Source organism: Apiospora aurea (assembly GCF_038362705.1).
Source record: "Apiospora aurea strain CBS 24483 chromosome Unknown utg000004l_segment0_segment0, whole genome shotgun sequence".
In the NCBI taxonomy this organism is placed as follows: domain Eukaryota; kingdom Fungi; phylum Ascomycota; class Sordariomycetes; order Amphisphaeriales; family Apiosporaceae; genus Apiospora; species Apiospora aurea.
The window spans coordinates 4,148,011-4,174,759 of NW_027117391.1; the positions used below are offsets into that span (position 1 = coordinate 4,148,011).

The window sequence follows — 26,749 nt, forward strand, 5'->3', positions numbered from 1 at the left end:
CCATGGCCGATGTTGGAAGTCCCTCAACTACCTACCTACAGTACTGTACCTGCCCGGGCCTGGCTTTTGTAATAGAACACGTTGCGTAAGTGGTAGGTAGGGTATGTATGTGTGCACAGGTTGCTACATGCATACATGTACATACATAAACACATACTAACCTAAATGATGCGCAAACTCATCACTGAACAATTATCTTGACAGCGCTTGAATCAAAAGATAGACAGACAGGCAAGGTACCTACCTCCTCCTACTTACAAGCCACGTAGCCAGTTCACTTCCCTTCCGTTCAGTTCAGGGGCCGGAAACCCCCATCGCACGACCTTTTTTTTTTCCATCGCATACCTACCTCTCCATCTCCCGCGGACTGGCAAATCACCTATCTTGAAAAGAGGAAAGCCCTCCCAAGGTACTGCAATCACCAACCCATGCCCCCTGGGCCCTGGCGGCATGATTAGCTCATCTGATCCACCACTCTTTTACATGTGATTGAATCCTTTATCTGCAACGAGCACACGACACCCACCTGTCTACTACCTAGGTACGTACTGCCCCCGAATCCTTACTTGTAGGTACCTAGCCTCCTCTAGCCTCCTTGGCTCCCAGGCTCCCAGGCTCCCAGGCTCCCAGGCTCCCTAGTCTACATGGACTTATCAATATCCGTAAACTGCCAAGCGAGCCAACGTGACATGACGACGACGGGGAGGGGAGCTCCAGCAGGAGTTCATGCGCATATCTATCTATAAGGCAATCTATCTATTGGTATACCGTCCATTGCGCCATGTTGAAAGCCCATGTGTGCTGGATGATCCTCACTGGCATTCAAGACATGTGCATATGTAGCTGGGCACTAATTGCTCTGGGGGCAGTGGTGGTCGCGTCACGGGAGCGGTTCAAGGCACAGCCAATACCACCACTAATCGGGCGATAAGTATGGCTGTCAAGTCAGTCAAGTTCACCATGTCGCTTCACTCAGGCATATGTCATTTTGAATGAAGCCTCTTGCAAGGTTTCCTCCAGGGTTGATATTTTCTACCAAAGTATGTAACCATCTAAACGTGGCCAACTCTACAAAGCATGGTGTCGTGTGACCATACTGAGAATTGGATGAGGGGGTATTAAAACCGAAGATGAGAATAGCCGTGAAGCTATTGTATATAGCTGCACTGAGACCGACGCGAGTCGTTCGACCAGCACAGATGCAGAATGTCGTAAATGACCAAACCAGTGAGCCAACTAAAAGCAAAAAGGTCGCTTGCTTTCTGATGCAGCAAAAAAAACCCCCGCCGCGCCCAACCCAGATTACCGTGCCTCTGCCGAGACAGTTGAATAACAGATAGACCGACATGAGAGATGGAATTAGAACCATGTCTCCTCATTACCTTCTCCAACCCCAGAACCCACCACCACCACCGTTGGCAGCAGGCTGTGCAGTCGTCGACGACGCCGCCGCCGCCGGTGGAGTGGAAGCGGCACTCTTGGTGCCCGAACCATTACCCTCCGGCACAGCGCCCGTCAGCCGACCAAACATGCCCATAGCCGCCGTGGCCGCCGCGCTCGCCGCCCCCGGCGTCTCGCCAGGCGCAATACCATACGCCTTCTTGAAGCTCTCGAGCTTTTGCTTATACTCATCGGCCTCCTGCCTCGCCACAGCCTCCGCCGTTTTGGCCTGCACCAGTTCCAGGAGCAGCGCATCATGCTCGTTGTGAGGCGTATGCGCAATGGGCTCCGTCTGGGTGCGAACCAGGGACGACGACCTGTTAGACATGCCACCCTGCGAAGTGGGAGTTGACTTGCTACGTCCCAATTTCAGCTCGCGTAGGCCACCATTAGCCGGAGCGGTGGTGCCAGTAACACCAGCAGCCAGGTTGGCGGCCGAGGCGAGCCAGCCCCCGGCGTCTGCACCTGCACCTGACTGCACGTCGGCTGAGGAACGCGACACACGCATAGTGTGGACTTGTTTCTCGAGTCGCTGCTTATCCTGGTGCAGGCTGCGCGCACGGGTGTGGCTATCACGCAGCTGGTCCTTCAGGCTCTGGGCCTCTTGACCGACTTCGTCGATGCGACGGTTCAGATCCTGCGACTTGGCCACTTCGTTCATCAAGAGCTCTTTGGCCCTGGCCAGTTCGTCGCGCAGCTGCGCCCGTGTCTCGTTCCCCGACGTCTGGTTATTGCTTCCCTCGTTTTCGGCAATTCGTTCTTGCACGCCATCGATCAATTTGGACAAATCAATTGATGCATCATCGTCTTCTTCTTCTTCTTCTTTGGGCTGGGCTTCGGCGGCGGGCTCGGCTCCTACGCCGCTTTTCTTCAATCCATCAAGCAACGACTTGACCGCCAGTCTCTCCTCTTCTCTTTGCTCCCTCTCGCGCTGCAGCTCGGTCGCAAGCAATGCATGGTTCCTCTGCAGGTCGCTGAGGGCAGTGAGGAGATCCTCGATCTGGGTGTGCAGTGCTCTGCTCTCGGTGGCGCGGCTATTGGCGCCAATGCTCTGTTTGGGGGCGACCGGGGTTGACTCGCGAACGGACGTGTCGTCGGCAGTGGACGAATCGCGGGAGATTGTGGTCGCATCGGTCGAGGCGGTACTCAAAACGCTGGCAGAGCTTGCATCCATAGAATTGAGGGTTGAAGCCAAGCTCTGCTTCGATGTGCTTCTTCGCAGCATACTCATGGGTCGGGAGGATGCAATGAGGCCGGGCGACAATGCTCCCAGGGACAGGGCTGATTTAGGGGTTGAAATGGTGGAGGTGGCCCAGAGGCGGCCCAAGAACCGGGAGGCTGCTGTGGTAACGTCCGACGTGCGCGCAGCATTTGCGGTAGCGATCTGCGCTTCCCGGTAGTCTTGCTCTAATTGCGCTAGCTTCTCGCGCGATACCACGTTGGAAAGCGAAACGAAATCCTCAACAAATTCGTCGGCGTTGTAATGGTAGCAATCCCACAGGCCGCGCGATAGCAGCAGCTGCATGACATCTTCCAGTTCGGAACACGCCAGAATGCGGCTATCGTTCTTGCGCATGAGCGACAAGGCTACCCGCATAATCGTTTCCGATGCACCCTCGGCGAAAATGACATCGTAAATCCGAAACAGCATGGGTAGTGGGCAAGTCACGGCAAAGAACGAGAGGAACCACTGTGAAACGTAGGCAGGATCGACCTGCAAATCATCCAAGTGGGCTGATAAAGTGGGCAGGTTCTGTCGCAGCAGCTCGCGAAATTGGTAGATGCGTACGTGCAGCCCTGACAGGTCGGGTAAAAAGCAAGAACGGAGATCATATTGATCCATCAATCTGTCAGATCATCCCATCTTCTCGTTAGCCTCACTTCTCCCTTCATATAAATAGGGACGATCCCAATGTGGAATGTCGTCACTTACCGTACCAGCACGCAGAAAGCCTGGTTGTCTGGCATGTGCATAAGGAGAGGCCCGACAAGGAAAGCGAGTCCCTGGCAGTATCCAATCTTCTGGTCGTAGAGACTGAAGCATTTCAGCACTCGTCCCAACATCCTCTGGCCGTCACCTTCCGGGTCACGGAACATATCCACGCCAGGAAAGCTTCTGCCCAGGTCTTTGCCGATGAGGCCCTCGTAGGGACTCGACTCGCCACCAAGTCTTTCGTATTGCTCCAGAAGACCGGAATCCCGCGCCCCGGCCATGCTTTGCCAAACGACTCCTCGAAGCGGCGGCGGAATTCCCTGTCGGATCTTCTTGGACAGCAGAGTAGGTAGCCGTGCAGCTGTCTGCTGATAATCCTTGACCAAGGCCATGTAGAACTCCAATTCCGTCATGGGAGGCGGCGGAAGGACCGAGTATCGTAGCGCCACCGGCGTTGGGCCGTGGACCATATCACGCAGCTGAGCCATCGACGGCGGTCTGGGTCTCCGGGTTGTCGGTTGTTCCACCACTTTAACTTTGATGCCTTTCGGATTGGTTGCCAGCTTATTATTCTCCTCTTCAAGCCGGGCCAGCAGCATGGCGGTCGACTGATGTGCACACTGCGTTAGCGATTGCTCTCAATAATCCCATATTTTGGCTTCAAACACGCCACGGCGCTCTCGTGGTTAAGAGCCGGAACGAGATGGGGCGGAAACTTACGTTATCATCATGATCCTGTGACTGTTCGTCTTCCTTCTTCTGTAATGCGTCCCAGTTGACTTCTTCCTCATCTGTATCAGATCCTATGGAAGCACGCCTCTCGGTTTGGTTATCTTTAGCCTCATTCGATTCCTCATCTAGAGCCTCCTCGTCTTGAGCCTCGTCATTCTCGGCCGAGTCGTTCAGCTCTTGGAGCAAATTCTTCGATCCGCTGGCCGTTATGTTTGGTGAAAGTTCTCCATTGTCCTCTCCGCTTTTTGGTTTCTCTTCCTCTTCCTCTTCGTCCTCCTCATGGATGGTGTCCTCTTCTCTGAGTTGTGTCGATATGGCACTCGTTGGCGTGGGCGCATAGTCCGGTCCAAAAAGACTCCGACGTGGTGGCATTGTGTTCAGGGCTGAAAAGTCGGTGGTGACTGATAAGGTTGGCGGCTCCGACAGCCTAACAGTGACCATGGAGTCATGTCCCGGCCAGACAGGTTTCTCCTTCTTGGTAGGCGATTGTATCATGGTGACAGGCCGCGACTCGGGTTTGGTGGATGGCAACACCTCGTGTGCTTTGATATCGGGCGAGGAAGGCGTAGGAGGTGTAGGAGGAGACACAGCCTCCATGGTCTGCCGCTTGACGGGGTCTGCGTCCATCTTGAAGCGCAGACCCTCGGATATACCAGCAGAAGCCGGGGAACGCTCGACAAGTGGCCGGTGAACGCTGGAATGCGGATCGACGGACGGCAGGAATGCAGCGGGCGGGGGAGCGAAAATCGACGAGGGACGACTGATGTCCTCTTAACACAACCTGGGCCTCTCGAGAAGACCTATTTTGACTTTTCGTCCAACCAAAAATATCCTGTTACATAGGTAACAAGCAGTCTTTGCATTGACGACTGCGGTCCAACCGTCAGCTAGCGTCAAGGTCAAATCGGGTGGTCCCAACGAGCGTTGCCTTGTTGGTCTGCTGGGCCAGCGTGGTAGACACGACGAGGTGGTGTCCGAGGGTGTGGGCTGAACTGTGGTTCTCGGTTCTATTGTCTATGCAGAGGCGGGTACAGACTGGTGGCTGGGGGGGGGTATGTCCTTCTTGGAGCGTTGAAGGTGGTATAGGTTTTCCTCGCGCTCGCAAATACTTATTAGAAATATTATGTCCCCATTTGAGGGCGGCTCTCGAGCTTGCCGCAAGGAAGCGTGGGAACAAAGAGGCCCAGTGCCAGCTTCTGGAAGGGAAACAGGGGTATTCCAGACTACAATAGTCAAGTGGGTTCCCGGGCAGGGAGAGACGGGTCCAGCAGACGGAGGCGACGATGGGGTGGAGGGGCCTCTTCTTTCTTTGTCTCAGTTCCCAGGCTGGATTTGCAGTGCCGAATGAAACACTTTGTAACTTGACACAATGAAGCTCAAAAGGAACAGAAGGCAGACAGACAATCAAATCGGGAAGGAGTGTTGTACCTAAGTGAGCGTGGATTTCACATCAATCGATAGAGAATGGCAGTGAGCCGTCGCCAAAGACGGAAAAAAGAGGGGGAAAGGGGGTCACGCGAAGTTGGCTGTCCCTGGAGATGGAGATGGAGATGGAGATGGAGCCTTGCTACAACAACAACAACAACAACAACAACGATGAACGAGCAAACGAATGAATGGGCAACCCCGTGGCTGCAAACTAGGTGATGAGGGAGTGACTGAGCGAGCGCCCGGATCATACAAATACCACGAAATGAGGGAACAACCACTGTAGAGTGGCGGTAATGAACGACAACAAGGCAAATGTGCTTGATTGTTACTATGTAGGTAAGGTTCACTCTGAAGCCGACATGACTGACCTTGACAGGTGGGAAGGAGGCAAGATAGGCAAGGGAGAGCAGGAACAGTGAGGGACTTCAACTGTCACTTTGGAGGGGAAGCGGCGAGGCGGCGGGCGGGCAGTGTTGAAAAGGAAGGGTACATCACTACATGCAGGTACGGGATGTTTCAAATGTCACATCCAATGATCCAACCGATCCCCCCACATCCTAAGGTAGGCCGAATCTAAGTCGCATCTTCGAAACGCTCGTAGCAAGAGGCTGGACTAGAGAAGATTGCAACGACGAGCCACCAACGGCTCTCCTCCAGGCTCGATATTGCCCTCGACGGGATTGAGTTTGTCGTGCGGCCAGGCAACTGACCCGCAGGCCCTGATGGCTTGCAGCATTTCGAAATCCTGCCCATCTAGTATGTAGTAGCCACCCCATGCCTGTTGCCACAAAGTGTACCGTACCTAGAGATTTGCAGAAAAGTCCAAAGTTTGGACAGATGGAAATTAGAGCCACTTTTTCCCCTGGCCGCTGGTTGCGACATATGATTCGCCCGGCCCAGCAGGGGCTCAGGGGAAGTCTGGGACGGCTGGCTGGATCCGGTAAAGTGGCAGTGGGGAAGCTCATGCACCAAGCTCACTGCTAGTGGGCGCGCGACTCGCATCGGGACGCGTTGATTGGCTGGCTCCGGTCAGCACGCCCGCGAGAAACATCGACTGCATGAACATCCATCGACAGGGGGAGGGGCAGAGCACGAGGCCCACATCCACGGCTTTGTGCGGTGTCGTGTGTGGTGTGTGGTTTGTGGTGTGGCACGCCGCAGACAGTCGAGGTCACTTGGAAGAATGAATTCCGCTGACAAGCCCGAGAATGACATCGTCGGCGTATCAGAATTGTCTGGGTGCCGCTGCTTGGTCGCCGGACTATTACTACTAATACTACCTGCCTTGCCCGTTTCCGAGAGTTCGAACGGCTGTTTTCCTTCCTTTTCGAATTTCCCCCTCTTTCGTTTACTTTGGCGACCGACCGGCCACCCCTGGAGCCCTGGAGCCCTGGAGCCCTGGGCACACTGATGTCGAAGGAAGGCGAGAGCATGTGCTAAGGACCCAAGCCGTCTCTTAGACAGAACACTACTGCGCCTTTGTCCGTGTGTCACATCAATGGTGGGCATACATAACCTGAGCACATTAGGCGGTCAGCCCCCCCCTCGAATGCACGAGAAATACGGATAGACCACACACAGCCTTTGACACTCGTGGTTACCACCTTCTTGCCCTAACAAATGGCATACCAGCCCCGTACCGGATCCAATCCCAGAGCCCCCGGCTGGACTAACCCATCACCTTGAAAAAAAATATGCTTCGTGAGCTGGCATCCCCGCTAGACCCCCGACGGATCGCATAGTCTGGCCAGTTCAACAGCTGATCGCAGCTCCCAGCGCGATCTCGAATGGACTCGTGCTTGGCGACGTCGACCTCGCCACGCACCAGCTCCAGTCGCTCGTTCAAGGGCAGAAACTGGCGGAGCGGCCATTAGATGTGGTGGTATAGAATTCGGCGTCGTCGACGGGGAAGGGGGACTTCTGGTGTTGATGCGCCCAATGCCACCCGGGTCGGCGGGGCCCGGGAGAACCTGCGGACTGCGAGGCAGTTCCCCTCCCCTTAGGGCCAGTGATGTAGCGGCATGGGATTCATGCTGACGAGTGTTCCCATACGGCCGTTAGCCTTAAGGCGGTGTTGGTTCAAACCCCATGGTGACGACAGCATGCCAGTTCATCCGTCTAGAACTCGCGGCGACGATGTCACGCTCCAGATCTAGGTGTAGTGTTCTCCGGGGCTCGGAGTCTTTCTCACGCAGGGATTCCAAGCGCACCTATGATGTGGCCTTCAAACCGGTCGGTACTGATAGGTAACTTGTAGACGGCGAGTTTGTAAGTGAAGAATCGCTGTGCAACACTCTGTATATATGTGGTCATTGGGCGCAGCGTTACGAGCAAGCCCTGGGGAATGAAGGAACTCTATACCTATGGCTACGAACCAACATAAAACTGAGATTCTGTGATCCAGGTTGGCTTTTGCGAAGGGCGGCAGTAGCCCGGCTGACGCCATTATCAATGATTATATTGCTAGACTGGGATTTACACAAGTACTATTAATAGAGCCAATATACGCATTGGTTGTGGCCAACTTGCGGGCTGCCGATCTGAATAACGACACATGCAGGCGCTGGTATATATATATATACGCATCCTCTTGAGCAAGAGAAAAGGTCAGGCAGGTTATAAGGCAGTTGATGCGCCGACCAAATTGGAATATCCCTCTTATCATCCCCGTAACACCTGGGCTATTCAATAGTCTCAGACCCTTTTGTTATCCAAAATCCCAGGTCCAAACAAGTTCCATCGCACTTTTATACAAGCTGTCATAAAGCCTAAATACCAATTAAATCGTACCGCCTCAGTTCAACGAGCCACTTGATCAATGATACGGGTATTAGACTATAGCACGCTTATGATTAACAAGGAGCTCGGCATCATAAAGCCTACGATATCAAGAAACAAGCCAGGCGTACAGTTTCCGCATGACGCATAGGATCCTATATCGGTGTCGATTTGCACCGACCTAACCCATATGCATCTGCATTTGGGGTGGTGCTGGCGCTGCGGCCATGGTGGGCGTCTTCTTGTTACCGGGGACAGGGCTTGCCTGGCTTGGTGTTTGCGCGCCAGATTTGACGGTGTTTGTTCTGTTCGCAGGAACCTGGTAGGCGGGTTCCTTGTTTGGATCGATATCTGGGTATAATCCTTGGAGTTTCGTGTATAGATCCGTCATATATTTGGCTGTTTCTTCCCGGTCCGAGGCCTCTGGCTTTGCTTCGCCGCCATCTGGGCTCCGCATCGGCCTCAACTTGACTTTTGTGTGCAACGGCGGAGGCTTAAGATACATCGGGCATGGTGGTGCTTGTAGGGCACCTTTCTTATCGGCCAAAGATGCCAGGTACGAGAGATTCGTCTGCAGTCGGCGCATGCATCTACGAGGCAAGTGAGCAATACAAATCTCAGCGAGAGGGGACAAGCACACTTACTGTACATAATCTTGGGCTAGAAGTTCTTCATCTTCTTTGTTCTTCTTATCGGCGTCGCTGAGGTTGCCATCCATTGGCGACGTATGTTCCTTCTTCAACAATGACTGCGTATGCTGTAGCTGCATGGCCTCCACAAGCAACTCATTATTGATTTCCAAGATGACCGATACTCGCTCCTTATCCCTTGAGTCTGCACCTGGGCTGAGGGGCGTGCTGACTGTGCCATTGGCTGCTGGGGCATGGACGTTGGAAGGGAATGTAGGTGTTTGTGGAGTCTGTATAGTAGCAGACGGTGGCTGTTGAGGCTGTTGATGCTGAGCATTGCTTGGCGTTTGGTTCTGAGGAGTGCCCTGGTGATTCGACGGAGGTGCAAATTGTGGTTGTTGCGCGGACATGCCGTTGCTTGGAGTCGGTGTCCCTTGTAGTCCTGGTCCTTGGCTATGCCCTTGGTTTTGACCTGGGTAGGGTCTTTGAGGTGTGGTGTTGGGCATACCGGAGGCACTTGGTTGCGTCTGCGGTTGCTGTTGCTGCGGTTGATGCTGCTGCTGCTGCTGTTGATGATGCTGCTGTTGATGTTGATGCTGTTGATGCTGTTGTTGTTGCTGTTGTTGTTGCTGTTGTTGTTGCTGTTGTTGTTGCTGTTGCTGTTGCTGTTGCTGTTGCTGTTGCTGTTGCTGTTGCTGTTGCTGTTGATGCTGCTGCTGTTGCTGCTGTTGCTGCTGCTGTTGCTGCTGTTGCTGCTGTTGCTGCTGCTGTTGCTGCTGCTGTTGCTGCTGCTGCTGCTGCTGCTGCATACGCTGCATCATCTGTTGCTGTTGTTGCGGGTTCATCTGGCCAGGATGCATGGGAAAGCCGGGCATAGGCATGCCGGCGCCCATCGCATAGTTCGGAGGGGCATTCATCTGAGGCGCAACTGAAGTCGGGATGCCAGCGCCGTATGTGGAGTTGGAATACGGTGTTGGGTAATTGGACACTGTTTCAACACGCCAGGGTTAGCCAGGGCGGCATCCAGGGTATATAGAAACCAACGCCCGCATGTTTGCGCTCGGAGCAAAGCGACGAGGTCGGGTCCTGCATGGGAGTCGCGGCTAGCCGTGTTCGTGCCTCCTTGCAGCATCAAAGCCATCGAAAAGAAGAGGGCAGCAAGCGACTGGCCAAGCCGGGTAGGTATGCAAGCCCGAGAGCGGGCGAGGGAAGAGGACGCCATCGAGGGACAAGGTCGGAAACACAAGCGGGACGCGAAGGGGAAGTAAACAGTGAGAGGCAAGCTTACTCTGACCATTGGCCATGTGCGGCATGCCAGTGTTCTGCATCATGCCAACGGCAGGGCCGACGCCCGGCATCATGTTGGGAGCGCCGGGAAAGGGAGGACCTTGGGCCGGGCCCATGGGATACTGTTGTGGATTGTACATCATCTGCTGCGGTTGTTGTTGTTGCGGGTGGTGCTGGGGCGGCTGATTGGGATTCGCAGCTTGACCAGGCTGCATATGAGGGTTCTGTGATGAGTGTGGGGCGCCATTGAAGGTTTGGCCGGCATTGGGGAAGCCGTTGTAGTTGGCGGAGTACATGGTGTGTGTGTGTGTGTGTGCGTGTGTGTGTCTTGCTGGGAGGGAGAGGCAGAGAGACGGGAAGCGATCTTTCACTCGCGCAATACAAACGAGCTACGTAGACTGACTTACGGCCTTTGGCGATAGGCTGACACACACATAGACACACACCTCTACACGCGCCTATACTCCACGTACAGACAGCCTCTACAGGTGCGGTGCGTATACACACAAACACACGCGCGCACACGTACGTACTGCACTGCACAGCTCTTTGGGGATGGGAAAGGCAGCTAGCACAAGCTCGAAGACGGAGGTTAGGCAGAGCAGGCAAAGCAGGCAGAGCAGGCAGAGCAGGCAGAGCAGGCAGAGCAGGCAGAGCAGGCAGAGCAGGCAGAGCAGGCAGAGCAGGCAGAGCAGATAAGGTAGGGTTGGGTGACTGGGTGACGTGACGTGACGGTTTTGGACGGCGGGCAGGCGGGCAAGCGGGCAGGCGTGCGTGTGAGGACGACAAGTAAAACGAGGAATCGAATCTTACCAGGTGACCAATCCGCAGATTTGCAACTTTTCTTCGATTGCCCCCGTGCTAAATCTATGGGTCCTGCTCCTGCTCCCCCGCCCCGCCCAGTCCCAATCCGTCCTGGTCTGACAGGTCCTGTACAGTCTGAAGCGATACCATATCAAACATTACGGAAGCCGGCTCGGTCGTAGTCATGTATATACAGCAATGATATCTCCCTCGGCATACTCTCTTCATGCTGACACATCGGCTATCCGTAGCAGCTCAGGCCCGATCAGACTGACTGACTGTATATAGAGGACACGGCACAGGCCGATGCATGCCTATGTACCTAATCAGCACCGCCCATGGTATATGCATATATCGTAATGCAACAACGAGGTACCAAACCTATCGCGGTGCCGTACATACTTACTTAAATTACCCACGGCTACACACATAAGGATATGTCAACTTAGTCATATACCAATCAATGTCCTGTCATAGTCCAAGGCCAAGAGGGACAAAGTACCCTCGAACCCGCGGAGCTCAACTAACTATGTAGGTAGTGCAGGCCTAACCGCGCTGACTATGGTATACATACATGCAATCAGTCAATCAAATCGATGCTTTTCTATACTGCGTCGAAAGCCATGCGATCTCAGCCAGTTCAAGCACCAAATAAACGCATAGAATACATGTAGAATAGACATGAACAGTGTTGACCAGCCCTCCAGTAGGGGTGGGCTAGTCCAAGCACGCCATGCGGGCTACCCCAGACCGCCCCACGCCGATGCCGCTGGGCCGTCATCATTGCCTTCCGACCAGACGCATTTTCCCACCGAAACAATCATCTTTTACTGTACAACCCATCTTCAGACAGCCGAACCCAATTCCTAGAGAACCCAATTCCTAGAGAACCCAATTCCTAGAGAACACAATCCGTCGAAAATGGCTTCGCCCCCGGATAACAGCACTTCCAGTGCGCCCGTCAACAAGGCCTTAGACCTCGACGGCCATAACTTACCACCCTCACCTGCCCCGTCGAGTCCAACCAATGGCCGACGCCGATATGCTCTCGCGACCGAGCTCGTCTACACGGATTCGAAGGACCAGTACGGTGCTTCCAGTATCCCCATCTATCAGTCCGCAACTTTCAAGCAGACCTCGGCCAGTGGAGGCAACGAATATGACTACACTCGGTCGGGAAACCCCACCAGGACGCATCTGGAACGTCACATGGCCAAGATCATGAACGCTACCCGTGCCCTGGCTGTCGGTTCCGGCATGGGTGCTCTGGACGTGATTACCAGACTGTTGCGTCCAGGCGACGAGGTAATCACTGGAGACGACCTCTACGGAGGCACCAACCGGCTACTCACCTACCTGTCGTCCAATCAAGGCATCGTCGTCCACCACGTTGATACCACCGAAGTCGATCGGGTTCGCGACGTTGTCACAGATAAGACCGCCATGGTTCTGCTCGAGACTCCCACGAATCCATTGATCAAGATCGTCGATATCACATCGATAGCCCGGGCCGTCCATGAGGCCAACCCCAAGGCCCTGGTCATTGTGGACAACACGATGCTGTCTCCAATGCTTTGCAACCCGCTTGAACTGGGTGCGGATGTTGTCTACGAGTCCGGAACCAAGTATCTATCAGGCCATCATGATATCATGGCCGGCATCATTGCCTGCAACGACAGTGCACTCGGCGACAAGATGTATTTCACAATCAACTCGACCGGCTGCGGATTGTCGCCCAACGATTCGTTCCTCCTGATGCGGGGCGTCAAAACGCTAGCCATTCGTATGGAAAAGCAACAGGCCAATGCCCAGGCCATCGCCGAATTCCTCGAGTCGCACGGCTTCAAGGTCAGATATCCTGGTCTCAAGTCGCATCCCCAGTACGACCTTCATTGGTCTCTCGCAAGAGGTGCCGGTGCTGTTTTGTCATTCGAGACTGGCGATGTCACTCTGTCGGAGCGGATTGTCGAGGCTGCCAAACTCTATGGCATCAGCGTCAGCTTTGGGTGTGTCAACAGTCTGATCAGCATGCCTTGCCGCATGAGCCACGCCAGCATTGATGCGAAGACGAGGCAAGAACGCCAGATGCCCGAGGACATCATCAGATTATGTGTCGGCATTGAGGATGTCCACGATCTCATTGATGATCTGTCCCGTTCTCTGGTGCAAGCCGGTGCTGTTAACATCACCCTGGATGGCTTCCATGCTAACACCGGCGCGTCAACTGATCAAGCTGTTTAACTTGGTTGCTAAGATGCAATGTACACTGGATCATTCCTTCCTGACTATAAAGTAGTCTACAATACCAAATTCGTCCAACCACTAGCACACAAATATCCTGATTGTTAAGTGGAAGCCTTGTTTTCAAGTGGAAGCCCTGCTATTCAAGTGGGAGCCTTGTGTTTCAAGTGGGGGGCCTTGTTATCCAAATGGGGGAGTCACATTATTCAAGTGGGAGCTATGAGGGGGCCTGCCCTGAAATGCATCAGATCAGATGATCGCGAGGTTGTCAGTGCCCTGCTTCAGCTAGCCACTCATATACATCAATGAGGCGTTCAGGAGTTGGAGCCGGGATCAATTTCGCACCTATGGGTAGTGAAGGGTTAGCAAAGGCTCCCTGTCTACCATTTCCGGGGGCACATACTTGGTGCTCTGCTGTACCAAAAGCTCGGTGATCGGCAGTCTCTCCAGACGAGTTTCTTGAGCCCATCGATCTAGCATGGGCGATGTTTCTGAAGGGGACCGTCCCTCGCTGTTGACATCCGTTCCAGCGGTTGCAGACTTGGGACACCTGTAACAAGAATCAGGAACTGGCTTAGAGGGTATAGATCATCAATACAAACTTCTTGGCGCCCGAAGATCGCACACTATGGGGCATGATGTTGATGCGAGTGCTTGAGGTGATGAAGATATGGCCTGGAACAGGGCCTCAATAAGTGGCTGCACTGATAGATAATATGTAAATAGGGGGGTAAGAAAAACACACAGAGGTTGACCTGGACAGCCACAGCAACACCTCTTTCTCCATTGATGCCGGAGAACAACGCCTTTATATAGCCCGCCCCCCCCCAATAGTGGTATACCGGTAAATCAGGGTTAGGTCTCGAGGCGTCTCGAGGCGCACTTGCACGAAGTGCTCTTCAGAAGGCCGATCGCAGTTCTCGTGGAGATAATGGCTGTGAGTATCATCGATACGATTGGTCCCCTTGCGCAGGGGGTTCGCCAAGCATTGCCTGCTGAGGCTCTCCGTGGTGATGAGGTGGATGAAGGAACACAGGCACATACACACGATGCGGTCGTGCAAAGTACGCTCTCGCTCGCTACCTTGAGGATGGGTAATCATATAGGAGGACTGACGATCCTCTGCATGGGCGGGCTGCAATGATTCTGTGGCTCGTTCATTTGTCTGGTGTAACTCCGGTGTGTGCACCTCTCTGATACGTGAGCGATATGTACCTGCTGCTGTCCCATCATGTTAGTATGTGGTTTGGCAGTTGATCTATAGATAGATGGATGGATCGATAGATGGCGACTGAGGCTAGTCGGGCAGGCAGGGATAACCAGCTGCCGGGCAGCACATACCCCAAGCAGATAGATACTAGCCAGGTATCCCACTGCCAGCCAGCTATCTGGGCCATGGCCGGCCCAGCTATCCTCGTTGGTGGCTGTAGGGTTGTCCTTGGTTATCCCACCTTCAAGCCGACGCCGAGTTGGGGTCACATGAACGGGCAAACCGGGCTTTATCCTACTACTACTATAGGTGGTTGATCTCGGTAGCTGCAACAGAGGACCTAGTAAAGTTGTGAGACCTGGGCGACAGTTCCTAGCCAAAGAGGGGCAGGGGCTGTTTGTTGAACTGAACCTCTCATCATCCACCCCTCCACACCCCCTTGGCCCCTGATAGATACCACGCCCAGGCAAGGGCACCGAGCAGGTCCGACTCATATGTTCCTCGCATTTTCTGAAACCCCAACGCTCTTTCCTCCTCTACCACAACAGAGATGGCCCAGGTAGCTTTTCTTTCCGTTTGCGTGTCGCAACTCCCTTCCCACAATGCACTTCCTTGCAGTCTTGTTCTCGTTTTCCTTCTTTGAGAGGGGGCAGTGACCGATATGTACTTCCGCTGAACTGGCCTGAGGCCTGCATTGACCGGTGAGAGGGAGAGAGGGGAGGAAATGGGAGTTGAAATAAAGACGGTAGCATGAGACGCGGGCCAGAGAAGCATGTCAGGTGCGACTCGTGGGGAATATGATCGCTCTTGTCCCAATCTGCCAAAGACGCGGGGGCGTCGTCGTCGTCGTACAACAGAGCGAAGAGGGAAGATCCTCGGCCTCATTCTTTCCTTGGCTCGCTTCTTCCACGTGCATCCAATCTTCCGCGGCTGCCCGCAGCACCAGCAGCAGCTTCCCCCAGCACGCTTCTTACCTACCACACCTTCTTCATTGCAACCCAATGGCACTTGCCTGATGGGTACCGGGAGGTTGGCTGGTCGAATGCCCCCAATATTCACCGCATCTCGCGCGATCCATGGGAATGACATTGATCCTCGGAGACGTCATCCGCCAAGTTTCCGGCACTACTGGAGGCTTTGACGGGCATGATTGGCATGTTCTTAGAAGCCCAGAAGCCCAGAAGCCCAGAAGCTGGAACCCGTGGCTGCAGCCTGAGGCTCTCGCGCTTTCCACGTCCAAGTTTATCCCTCGCAGCATGGCAGACTGCATAGGCGAATGTCGAGGTTGGCATCAAGTCGACGAATATCTGGCCAGAGACGGAAATGTCCTCGAGGAGGGACGTCGTCCGCCTCATTCTTGTGCTCATGCAAATGTCTACCCCATTGCTGTGGGACATTCGAGCAAACACTCACTCTGGGGAAATCGCGTGGCAACTACAGCGGGCATTACCGCCAGCTTGCGAGCGCGTCCTTCGCTGGCCGTGTTTGGAGGTAATGCCGCTTCCCTTCGCTCCACCCCTCAATAGGGCAGGGGATATGACCAGTCATATGCGGCAGGTCACAAGCCCCTTAGCCTCTGTCTTCGAACGCATATCAAGAGGGCCTGGGGTGGTTCCATACTCCCGACTTTTCTCGGGGGCTGCCTATTTGCTCATCTCGGTTCCGTGGCGGCCACGACATGATATCGGGCAATGATGGCAAGACTTAAAGGCGCAACATGTCACCCTGATAGCGAGATCACCATGCAGGGAGCAACGGGGAGAGTAGCATTGGGGTTTCAGAGAGGCGAGGTTTGCAGTCACCCATCTCCTTTTCGACACCCCCTAGACTGCTGGTAGTACAGTGTTGGCTGTCTGTAGGCTTTTGCTTGCGTCGGCGTTTGCGCGCTTCGAATCGTCCCGTCAAGTCATCCCCACGGCTACATCGTTGATGAATCCTGCCACGGTACCCCTGGTTTGCACATATGCCCTGCACTGCACAATCTGATTACATGCCATCACGAGCTATCGATGTAGGGCCCCGATTTCACCAAGCCAGACTGCCGCATGTTCCGTGGGCAAGGCCAATGCTATTGGCCTTGGCTATGAATGGCCCAGTTCGTGGTATGAGAGTCTGCCCAAGGGGCTTCATCGACGACGACGATACGTGGCCATGCTTCCAGCCCACGATGTCGATCACATTATGCCTTCGGCATATTGCGATGCTGATGAGTCGTGGTACTTTTCCCAGTTGTACCATGCACCGAACCTCCTTTGCGGCCTCGTACACCGCTTTGCAAACGGGCACTCACCGGTGAGACGAGACTGCGCAATCTCGAGTAACCACGGCCTCCAAAAAGATCGGACGACGCCTTCGAGAGACAATGACTTGACGATGGAAGCCTTTGTCACATCGCGGCGCGGGTGCTTGCTGGGAAAGCGAATTTATGGTGACGTTCTGTGCTATTCTCGCCAAGGTCGTAAGTAACATGCCCTCGGTGCAACGATCCTTTCACCCCTGAGCGAGGAACACGGCCACGAGGCTTTCCCGTTGCAGTCTTGTGGTTCGAGTCCCGAACCTGTAGGGCAAGACCGGCTCGGGGTTGATGATATCATTCCTAGAGCGATTCTTCGGTCGGTTTGCTACTCGACGCAACATACTCTTTGATGGTTCTAATCTAACCCGTAAATGCTCAGCAGAGTGCATTGCTTTTGGAACGATGTGCTGCGGGCTTGATGCTGGGACGAACTGATGTGACAATCAGTCCAGTCTAACTCATGGGCGACTTGAATCCCCCACCGAGACATACCCAACCATGCCACAGGACTGAGTATGTACTAGTTGTCTTGGCGCATAGAAGACATTGCAACTCTGACGGAGACAAGACCTGCCGAACTGCTACGAATAACTGGTCTAGACTCTGAAATTCATTGCTATGTTTGCATTCACCACCAATTCGGAAGAAAGCCGAGCTGTATGTCTCACGATGCCAGTCAGCAAGCTCAAGACACATGGCAAGTTCCCGAGGGGAATTCGGGCAAAAGCTCGGGCAGCAAAGGCCTGGACCGGAATGTTTGCATGCTGGTACATACACGGGACCAGGCTACTGCACGTCGGTTCAGCCGCTCAACCAGCGGTCGGGATGTTATACGCGCCTACCACGCTCCAACTCTGCCTTCCTCGACAATCTCTGGTGTATTATTTAACAGAGGGTTTCGCGCTTGATTGAGTAAAATGCGCCGCCACCAGATATATCTTCGCCGCTGGGGATCTAAGCCATATCCGCGTGGCGAGGAGTATACTAGCCGCTGCTTCGAAGGTCAGCCCCCTGGTCGGGCCTGCCGCTCCGTCTCCCCCTAGCTTAGTGAGCAGCATACACGTCCTCCACGCGGCCCAATCAAGCGGCTGGAAATCGGGACCGGGCTAGCTTGGCTGGGTATTGACGATCGCCATCGGCCGGAGGAGGTGCCTTGAGCCCTAATCTGGGGGGGGATCTGGACCAGTTCCAGACTTGTCAGAGATCTTGGTGGACCGAACGGTCGCTTCTCCGCGTGGGTTGATCTTGCTCTAATCGTCTTGGCCTCGATCCTGTCTAGTGTCCCATGTCTCAACAAAAATATCCGGATCCAATAGAGAATGTCAAACCCAGGGTTTACTGTTGTATTTAGTGCAGGATCGCAGTAACCTGTGCGACCTGAGACTCGGCGGCGCGATGGGTCCTGCCATTGGAGCGTCCACACCGTCGGAGCTGCAAATTTCGGCCGATATGCGAGACATACTTGTATATAGAGGGGACTGAAGCACTTATGTAGAGCGGCGGTCAAGCTTGTGAGAGCCTTCAGTTACTGGCACTTCAAAACTCGAAGCCCTACTCAAACAAACGTCCTCTTCTTGAACTCGATACTTTGTATCCTGTACTCTGAACCAAGTAGTTATAGAACTACGTATCAACATCCCGCCCTGACTTCTAGACGATGGCCGGCCTTCCGGATTACATGACAGATCCCAACGCTGTGTTGGGAGACGTTGATGCCGAATGGCGACATGGCCAGCCGCCGGACTATTCGAAGACAAGAAAAGCCTTTGAGCAAGGTAAGCGAGAATAGGACCCGTCTCGAACCCTGATGCTCTCGCCAATATCACACCGGGCGTAGCCACGATGACTTCCACGCCAGTATTGACACCACGCGCGCGCGCGCAATAGCCAAGCAGACCTCGCATGAGCCGGGCAGCCTGCCGGACCTGGTGCAGAACCTGGTCAAGAACTGGGAGATCGAGGCCTCGTTCAAGACGAACCTGCGCGACTGGCGGACCGTGGACCCGGACGCCTACACCTTTGCCGTGAACGGGGGGCCGCCCCAGCCCGCCGAGCACATGCTCAAGGTGGGCACATACAACGCCATCATCGGCGCCCCCAACGCCTGGTACAGCCCGCGCCGCGCCGACCTGGCCTCGAGCCACAAGACCTTCAAGCGCATGATGCCCACTTTCGCCTGGGAGGTCCTCGAGGTCTACGGCGGGCCCCCGTCGTCGCCTTCAAGTGGCGCCACTGGGGCGAGATGATGGAGGATTATGTCTCCTTGGATGAGTGAGTTCTTCTTCCCCCCTATTCTTCCCCCCTCTTCGAAATACTCTATTCTCCTTTGACTGTATGCGAATGTGAGTGTGAGTATGACTGAGACTGATATGCCAAAAACAACGTAGCAACGGCGAAAAGATCACGGCCAAGGCCCACGGCGGGCCCATCGACATTCAAGGCGTCACCGTAGCCCACCTGAACGACAAGTTCCAGGTGACGAAGCTGGAGACCTGGTTCGACCCCGTCGAGATGTTCCGCCAGATTTCCCCGGAGGGATCGGCCCTGTCGAAGCACTCATCCGCTGCCTTGGCGGGGGCGGCCGCGGGGTGTCCTGTCATGGCGGGCAGCCACGGTGTATCGGGCGATGAGACTGTTCAGGGTGCTGGCGGCGGTGACGAGGCCACTGTTGTATTAGACTGCCACAGGATAACAGCCACAGGATAGCAGGCCAAGGCGTAAGGGGGCTAAAGACCACGGCGCATCATCATGGATCAAGCCCCTATTCTTGTGACTCTAGCCCCTTGCCCATGATGCATAGCTTGTTACAACCAAGAAAGACCATGAACGCACGTGCGCCTCGAGATGCCCTGTAATTTTGCCATATTATTATCACGCTGCTAGAAAGGCGGTTCCCGACCTTTGTTACAATCCCTTTATACATCTTCAAGCGCTGGCCCATCGTGACTCCAGCTCTTAGGGTATCTGTCTATATGCGGACGATTCTCATGCCTTTTTGGATGCTCCTTTCTTGGACGCCCCCTTTTTGGATACCTCTTTTTTGGACGACTCCTTGGCTGCCTCCTTGGGTGCTTCCTCCTTAGATGCCGGCTTCTTGGGTGCCGCCTTCTTGGACTCTTCCTTGGATTCCTCCTTCTTGGCGACTTCATCCTTCGGCACATCCTCCATGGGTACGTCCTCCTTGGCCGCTTCCTTCTTAGACTCTTCCTTCTTGGCCACAATCTTGGAACTATCCGCACGAGGATTGAAACCTCTCCTGCGCATGGCGTTGTGCTTGGCACGCTCGATGTAGTCCTGGTCCTCTTCTTCATCGAATCCACCGAAATCGTCTTGCTTCTTGGCACCGTTGGCCTCCTCGTCTTCATCGACGATAGGCTGGTGCAACTCCATATCGTAATCCTTCTCGACCTTCTCCCGGCCGGTATCCTTGGGCGAGGGACCAACCTTCTGGAATTTGGCAACGAAGAAACCGTCCATGTTTACGGTATGCGGGAAGAATCTCTTGGTCAGCTTGAGGCTAGCGTCGAAGTTCTTGCCCATCTGTGGCGGGTTAGCAAACATAGTCGGACAACATCTGAGTAGAGAAACTTACGTAGCTAGTATAACCTTCTCGGCCAAACTGTTTCCAATAGTCAGTACCCGGTCTGACTAAGAGTAGTCAAGTATGAAGAACTTACAGGAATGCCCGTGTCAACTAGACGGACATTCGGGCGCTTGCGAAGGGCGTATTGAACGACCGACTCATCCTCATCGACGGTAACACTGCATGTACTGTACACGATAACACCACCTGTTTTGCTAGCATGGTTCACCGAGTCGATCCTAAAGCGATGACAAATTAGCGATAAGAGGTTAGAACTGTACTGGGGAGCAGACTTACGCTGCCAACAAAAGCTGCTTTTGGAGATGAGGAAGCGTTATGAAATCCTTCTCTGTACGGCTGGTCTTGACGCTGGGATCCTTAGAGATAACGCCAGTTCCGGAGCAGGGAGCATCCAGAAGAACTCGATCAAAGCCTCCCATGACACGGGGGAACTCCTTGGCGTCGTAACTGCAGACAATGGTGTTCCTCACCTATGATATGTTAGCAAATACACTCATCTCGCCCCTCTTTGGACCATTCCAAACTTACTCCTAGACGATGGATGTTACCAATAAGACCCTTGGCACGCGCCTTGTTGGGATCGTTGGCGAAGACAACACCGGTGTTGTTCATCATCGCAGAACAGTAAGTGGTCTTTCCTCCGGGAGCCGAGGCCATCTAAAAAAAAAGTGTAAGTCATTTTGTCATCAAGCCGACCGCCAGACAACGTACATCAAGGACTCGCTCGTTCGGCTGTGGCTGCAAAGCCATAACTGGTAGGAAAGAAGAGGCTGCCTGAAGGATATCTGGGAACCAATTAGCACTCTCGATCACTCTACATTCGAAACAAGAGTATACCTACAATGACCTGAGAGGTATTCGGGAGTAGCTCCCAGGGGCACAGTTGTGTCGAACACTTGGAGGCCAACTTTGGACCATTTGCCAACAGGTTCGAGTGTAACTCCACGGTTGATCTGTTCACTTTATGAGCCCATTGCAATTCTGAATCGGTCGCGACTGGAACATACCAAAGCCTGAGCGAGTTCTCTCCGGTGAGTCTTCAGCGTGTTTGTGCGGATAACAACGGGACGCGGCGTTTCGTTGGCTTCGAAGAAGGCATATGCTTCTTGCGGAGGGAACAGGTTCCACAGCTTCTCGGCCATGAAGGGGCTATAACCGTAGTACTGTATAATTTGCACGTCAGGTTCTGCGCGTCAAGTGCTGGTCAAGATGAATGAATGGCGGCTGTTGCTTACGGCAGAGATATCCTTCAACACCTGCGCCGTGTACTCGGCTCGAGAGCGGCCCGGCTCGGCCAGTTTGGAGAAGTCGCCCAGAATGCGGATCACGTCGTTGATGCGTGAGCGCAGCAGCTGAAGATCGGGTGCAAGCATGGACAGGGGCTTTGCGCCTTCCTCCTCGTCGGCGAAGACCTCCTCGCCGCCGATGTTGGTTTGTATCGCGGCCTCCTGCAGCTCAGCCTCTGCGGCCTGTGCCTCCTCTTCCAACTGCTGGTCGAGCTTTCTCGTGAGTCCCTCGATGTTGGCGGCGGTTAGGCGCTCCTCTCGGTCCGAGTCGTCGTCCTCATCGTCGGAGAAGAGGAACTCCTTCTTCTGTTGCTGCAGCTGTTGCTCCTCCTCGTCCGAGTCGAAGACCGAGTCCTCGTCGAAGCCCTCGCCCTCGCCCTCGCCGTCGAGGTCATCGGATTTGATGGCGTCTACGTCGAACTCATCGTCGTCCTCGTCGAGCGCGGGCTTGGGGGCCTTCTTCTGCTTTTTCGCCGGCGCAGGGTCGGCCTTGGCAGTTGCGGTCTTGCGCTTCTTGGCCGCGGGAGCTCCTTCCTTCCTGGGCTTTTGTGTGAGCTCAATGTCACCACGCTGCTTTCTCTTCATGCGACGACCGGAACCCATTTTGAACGTTGTTTGCTGAAACAATTGCTTTGCAGAATCGGCGTGATGGGAGTACTACTATCGTGCTGCTTGCTGCTACTGCTGCAGCGCCCTCGCAACTTTTTGCTGGATAAAAATCCTTATCTCTAATCTAAGTGGAGCAAAAGGGACCGCCCAACCCCACTAAGCCGATCGCCTAAGCTTATCATTTCTTGCCAGAGCTCAGCCCCTGTAATCATGTACTTAAGTAAGTAACACACTTTGCTTGCCTGTGTAGTCGGCTCGTCGACTTATCCCCCTACCTACTTGTAGGTATCCCAACCCACGGACATGGCGCCTTCGTTGCCGGCACCTCAGAGTCAGATAGCGAACCCATCGTGTTTAGGCGGGTCATTGAACCTCCATAGCCCTACCCGTTCCGCTGCCTTCCTCACGCTGGACACTTCTTGCTCCGTGACCGGCCGGTTGATCTCCGCGTACCTGACGTGGGTTTCGTCGTCCTCCACCACCTCGCGCTGCATTCCGCCGGGTTCTGTGACCTGTCGCCGCCGCTGCCGTTCTTTCCTCGGCTTGCCCACGTGAGCTGCGGGGCGGTACTGTTCCATGATGTTGACAAACACGTCCTTGGAGACCTGGTCGGCCAGAAACCCCATGATTGCCTCGGCCTCGGCCTCGGCCTCCTTCCCGGGCATGACGAGGTGACGGACCAGGAGCCCCTTTTTTGCGATGCCGTCGGCGGTGAAACAGAGGTCACCCACCTGCCGCTGCATCTCCTGGACGCTCTCACGGGCAACTGCGGCGTAGTCGACCGCCTTCAGTAGCCGCCTCGAAGCATTCGTGGACCATACCTTGAAGTCAGGTAGATAGATGTCCACTAGCCCATCCCTGATTTGAAGTACGGGGGTCAGTAATGCATCGCGCGAGTACTAGCGATCTATATACTTACATGAGCTCAAGTGAATCGAGGGAGTCAAAGGCTGAGGTATTGTATATAATGGGCAGCGTCAGGCCCATATCCCGCGCTGCCAGTATCGAAAGAGCCACTTGAGGGACAACATGTTCGGGGGTGATCAGGTTGATGTTGTGCACACCTCCCGTGTCCTGTAATTTGATGTACCATTCAGCCAGTTGCTCGGGCGTAAGGTCAAAGCCATTGCGTTGATGTGCAATGTCGTGGTTCTGACAAAATGTACAGCGAAGATTGCAGCCGGAGAAGAAGACGGAGCCGCTGCCATTGTGCCCCTGGATGCAAGGTTCTGTTCAAGACTTGTCAGCATCAGTTCGTGGAGAACCAGACAGGGCCGAGTATACGATATGTCTAATAACAGCATTGGGGAGCATGCGTGACTCTATATAGACCAACCTTCTCCGAAGTGCGGTGCAATCACATTGACTTTGACGTCGGCTCCGACAAGGCACACGCCCGTCGTTTCATACCGGTTGACCCCACACAGCCGGGGACACAGGTTGCAATTACTAAGGTGGGCATATGCTCGGGATCGCTTCTTAGATGCCTCAATACTCGAGAGGAGCTGATATCGCGGGATATAGTCATCGAGCAGGAACGGGGGCGCCAAGTGGAGGGACCTTCTCGGCTGTCTCGCCCCTACCTGTCTGCAGCACTGCAGCAGAGGCGCTCGCGCCCAAGACGGCCGCGACCAGCGCACCAGGGACATACTAGAAAACAGTGTATAGATTAGTGAGTCACATAGCCGAATGTGGCTCGGGGGGCGGTTGGCTGGCCGGACAGCAGCAGCCTCTTGTTCCGAGCGGAATGCCGAGGCCGCTGACGCGATTGGGATGCCGTCGCAGTTACGTTATCAAGCCGAATAGCGAACCATCCGATGAATGACGGCCGGCCGCCGAACCCGGGCAAGACTGCAGGTAGTACCTTGAAGAGCAGTGGCTGGTTGACTCAGCCGGGTGAGCGTTTTCTCAATTTGTCAGCGCTCAACAAAGCGTAATGGTTTGTTTATTACTGTGATGTTTAAGCATGTAGGTTGGGTTACATTCATGTTGTTGTAAGGTACGGAGAAATGACAGCCCTGGCTGCCTGGCTTGGTGTAGGTTAAGGGGTCCTGACGGTGGATCGGCTAGTCCGCTAGTTGCGGGGTTCTTCAGTCGTCTTCTCCATCGAGACTATAGCGGGATATCCGTCACCAACCTGAGGAGTATTTAGGTCAACTTACATGAGCCACTCATTGAGAATTCCCAATGAATTCTCTCGATATATAACTGTCCCACATACCCCTAGAACTCTCGTGGCTTCGGGTATTCATTTTTCTCTCACCATATAAACGCTGCTACATATCACAACGTATACGTGCCTTCACCAGTCTCTACTAACTTACCAGAATACCGGGTATACAGCCAACTCACTACCATGGCTTCCCAATTGTTCTGGATCGGCCTCGGGAACATGGGCCGGGTAAGTGCAATCCCCAATCCCAGGCCACTTGGGTCTCGATTAACATGAGTATCCAGGGCATGTCCAAGAATCTGGCCGAGAAAGGGTCACTCGACAAGCCGTTGCTGGCATACAACCGGACCAAGAAGCGAGCCGACGACCTGGTCGAGAAGGTCGGCTCGGGCAAAGCGGAAGCGCTCGAGTCGGTCGAGGACGGCGTGAAGCGCAGCAACATCATCTTCACCTCGCTCAGCAACGACAAGGCCGTCGAGGAGCTGTACGCGTCCATACTCAAGTCCGGCAACCTCAAGGGCAAACTGTTCGTGGAGACCTCCACGATCCACCCCGACACCACCGAGCGCGTCGCCAAATCGCTCACCGATGCCGGGGCCGAGTTCGTGGCCAGCCCGGTGTTTGGTGCCCCGGCCGCCGCCGACACGGCGCAGCTGATCTTCGTGCCGGCGGGTCCCAAGTCGTCCGTCGATAAGCTGCGCCCCTACATCCAGGGCGTCATGGGCCGGGCTGAGATCCCGTTCGAAGACAAGCCGTACGGCAGCGCGTTGAAGCTCAAGCTGATCGGCAACACATTCGTGCTCAACATGGTGACGCAGCTCGCCGAGGCCCTGACGGTGGCGGAGAAGGTCGAACTAGGAACAGAGCCGGTGAAGCAGTTTGTCGACTTGTTCGTGGGTGGGCCTTGGTCGGCCTACAGCGAGCGAATGATCCAGGGCGTATACCACAAGATGGAGGCGCCCCTTTTCTCGGCCGACAACGCGGTCAAGGACGCTTCTCACGCTCTCGACCTTGGACAGGCGGTTGGCGTAGAACTCAAGAATGCACAAGTCGCCAAGGAATACGCGCAGGACGTGGCCAAACACGCAGGAGGAGACAAGGGAGACATTGCTGGGATATATGGTGCGGTGCGTCTGAGGTCAGGGCTGAAATACGAGAATGACGCATGAGAAGCAACAGGGGCAAAGGTGTACCTAACCTAGCAAGCATAGGTAACCTAATGTTTGCTCTGTCTGACAAGATTCTGAGTAGTCCTTCGTATAGCCGCAAATGTGACGAATGAGGAAGACTTGGCTGCTGCAGTAGACGTAGTTACTTGCATGTATCAATAAAAAAAGAAGATGGAAGATGCCAGTGCTAGGTACATGTATATCATAGAAAAGAGAAGACAACCAATCATGGCCACTCAATCAACCTGTAAGTGCTACGCTGCCCTAATAAGAAACAGCAGGGGCTTGGGCCAATGACTAAGCCGCCTCGGGCGTGCTTGGCGAGCGTCCACTGCTACAGTAGTTGAGTAGGTACTGGTACTGGTACTGGTACTGGTACTGCTGCTACTGCGACTTGCAACTGCAGCTGCAACGACCTCCCTCCTGCAGCAAGCAGCGCAAGGCGGCAGGCAGCTCCAAATCCACCCAAGCCGAACAGCTCTCAAACCGACGTCGTCAACAATCCCCGAATCGCCTTATCCGAATCCGCCATATCTCTCACGTCTTCCGCTTCCTCTTCTCTTCCCTCCTTTCATTCCAGGCGCAATTACACCCTTTTTTCTGCCATTCGAAAACACGAAAAGACAACACTCACCATGGCTCAAGGGTAACTCTCCCACCTGCTGGCGAATGCATTGCCTAGCTGTTACAAGTAGCTAACCCAAACACTTGCACAACCGCAGATACAGCGTCTTTATTGGCGCCATCATCGTGGTCGCCTTCTGCGCCGCCGCATGGTTCCTGGCGCCCAAGGGCGAGAACCAGACGTGAGTATTCGCCACTTCCTCTCTTCTGTTCTCTTAACGTCCAATCCATCAATCGATCAACCAAACAAACAAATCGCATACCAACTGCCGCCGTCAGGAAGGCTGCCGGTGGCCTCCCTGCCTCATGTGCGGAAAGGAAACGAGCTCAGTCTTTTTGCTAACTGTGCAAACACCATTAGGACTTGGCGCTCCTCCCTCATCATCGCCTTCGTCGCCTGCTACTTGATGTGGTTCATCACCTTCATGGCGCAACTCAACCCGCTGATCGAGCCGAGATCGAGCACCGTACGGGCGGGCTACGAACACGAATAGAGCAGAGAT

General features: G+C 54.4%; 10 protein-coding genes across 10 annotated transcripts; 4 read left to right on the forward strand and 6 right to left on the reverse strand.

The window, feature by feature from the left end:
- Positions 1–1,378: 1,378 nt before the first annotated feature.
- On the reverse strand, positions 1,379–4,732 carry PG986_006064 (TBC domain-containing protein; the record flags this gene model as incomplete). Its single annotated transcript, XM_066842286.1, has 3 exons — positions 1,379–3,287; positions 3,374–3,981; positions 4,094–4,732. The coding sequence occupies 3 exons, from the start codon at positions 4,730–4,732 to the stop codon at positions 1,379–1,381; spliced, it is 3,156 nt and encodes a 1,051-aa protein (XP_066702148.1).
- Positions 4,733–8,495: 3,763 nt separating this feature from the next.
- Positions 8,496–10,526, reverse strand: PG986_006065 (uncharacterized protein; the record flags this gene model as incomplete). Its single annotated transcript, XM_066842287.1, has 4 exons — positions 8,496–8,904; positions 8,959–9,415; positions 9,755–9,931; positions 10,232–10,526. The coding sequence occupies 4 exons, from the start codon at positions 10,524–10,526 to the stop codon at positions 8,496–8,498; spliced, it is 1,338 nt and encodes a 445-aa protein (XP_066702149.1).
- Positions 10,527–11,955: 1,429 nt separating this feature from the next.
- PG986_006066 (cystathionine beta-l) lies at positions 11,956–13,275 on the forward strand (the record flags this gene model as incomplete). The annotated part of the gene is made up of 1 exon (XM_066842288.1): positions 11,956–13,275. The coding sequence occupies one exon, from the start codon at positions 11,956–11,958 to the stop codon at positions 13,273–13,275; it is 1,320 nt and encodes a 439-aa protein (XP_066702150.1).
- A 314-nt stretch (positions 13,276–13,589) lies between these two features.
- Positions 13,590–13,912, reverse strand: PG986_006067 (uncharacterized protein; the record flags this gene model as incomplete). The annotated part of the gene is made up of 3 exons (XM_066842289.1): positions 13,590–13,620; positions 13,679–13,825; positions 13,878–13,912. 3 exons carry the CDS (start codon positions 13,910–13,912, stop codon positions 13,590–13,592), a joined length of 213 nt encoding a protein of 70 aa, XP_066702151.1.
- A 1,628-nt stretch (positions 13,913–15,540) lies between these two features.
- On the reverse strand, positions 15,541–15,840 carry PG986_006068 (uncharacterized protein; the record flags this gene model as incomplete). Its single annotated transcript, XM_066842290.1, has 1 exon — positions 15,541–15,840. One exon carries the CDS (start codon positions 15,838–15,840, stop codon positions 15,541–15,543), a length of 300 nt encoding a protein of 99 aa, XP_066702152.1.
- A 2,598-nt stretch (positions 15,841–18,438) lies between these two features.
- PG986_006069 (uncharacterized protein) lies at positions 18,439–19,487 on the forward strand (the record flags this gene model as incomplete). The annotated part of the gene is made up of 3 exons (XM_066842291.1): positions 18,439–18,556; positions 18,669–18,990; positions 19,169–19,487. 3 exons carry the CDS (start codon positions 18,439–18,441, stop codon positions 19,485–19,487), a joined length of 759 nt encoding a protein of 252 aa, XP_066702153.1.
- A 279-nt stretch (positions 19,488–19,766) lies between these two features.
- Positions 19,767–22,274, reverse strand: PG986_006070 (uncharacterized protein; the record flags this gene model as incomplete). The annotated part of the gene is made up of 9 exons (XM_066842292.1): positions 19,767–20,321; positions 20,374–20,400; positions 20,459–20,603; positions 20,662–20,855; positions 20,914–21,042; positions 21,097–21,170; positions 21,227–21,338; positions 21,393–21,548; positions 21,621–22,274. The coding sequence occupies 9 exons, from the start codon at positions 22,272–22,274 to the stop codon at positions 19,767–19,769; spliced, it is 2,046 nt and encodes a 681-aa protein (XP_066702154.1).
- A 338-nt stretch (positions 22,275–22,612) lies between these two features.
- Positions 22,613–23,929, reverse strand: PG986_006071 (uncharacterized protein; the record flags this gene model as incomplete). The annotated part of the gene is made up of 3 exons (XM_066842293.1): positions 22,613–23,138; positions 23,200–23,509; positions 23,617–23,929. The coding sequence occupies 3 exons, from the start codon at positions 23,927–23,929 to the stop codon at positions 22,613–22,615; spliced, it is 1,149 nt and encodes a 382-aa protein (XP_066702155.1).
- Positions 23,930–24,636: 707 nt separating this feature from the next.
- PG986_006072 (uncharacterized protein) lies at positions 24,637–25,622 on the forward strand (the record flags this gene model as incomplete). Its single annotated transcript, XM_066842294.1, has 2 exons — positions 24,637–24,681; positions 24,738–25,622. 2 exons carry the CDS (start codon positions 24,637–24,639, stop codon positions 25,620–25,622), a joined length of 930 nt encoding a protein of 309 aa, XP_066702156.1.
- A 635-nt stretch (positions 25,623–26,257) lies between these two features.
- Positions 26,258–26,740, forward strand: PG986_006073 (V-type H+-transporting ATPase subunit H; the record flags this gene model as incomplete). The annotated part of the gene is made up of 3 exons (XM_066842295.1): positions 26,258–26,268; positions 26,345–26,428; positions 26,608–26,740. 3 exons carry the CDS (start codon positions 26,258–26,260, stop codon positions 26,738–26,740), a joined length of 228 nt encoding a protein of 75 aa, XP_066702157.1.
- Positions 26,741–26,749: the final 9 nt, after the last annotated feature.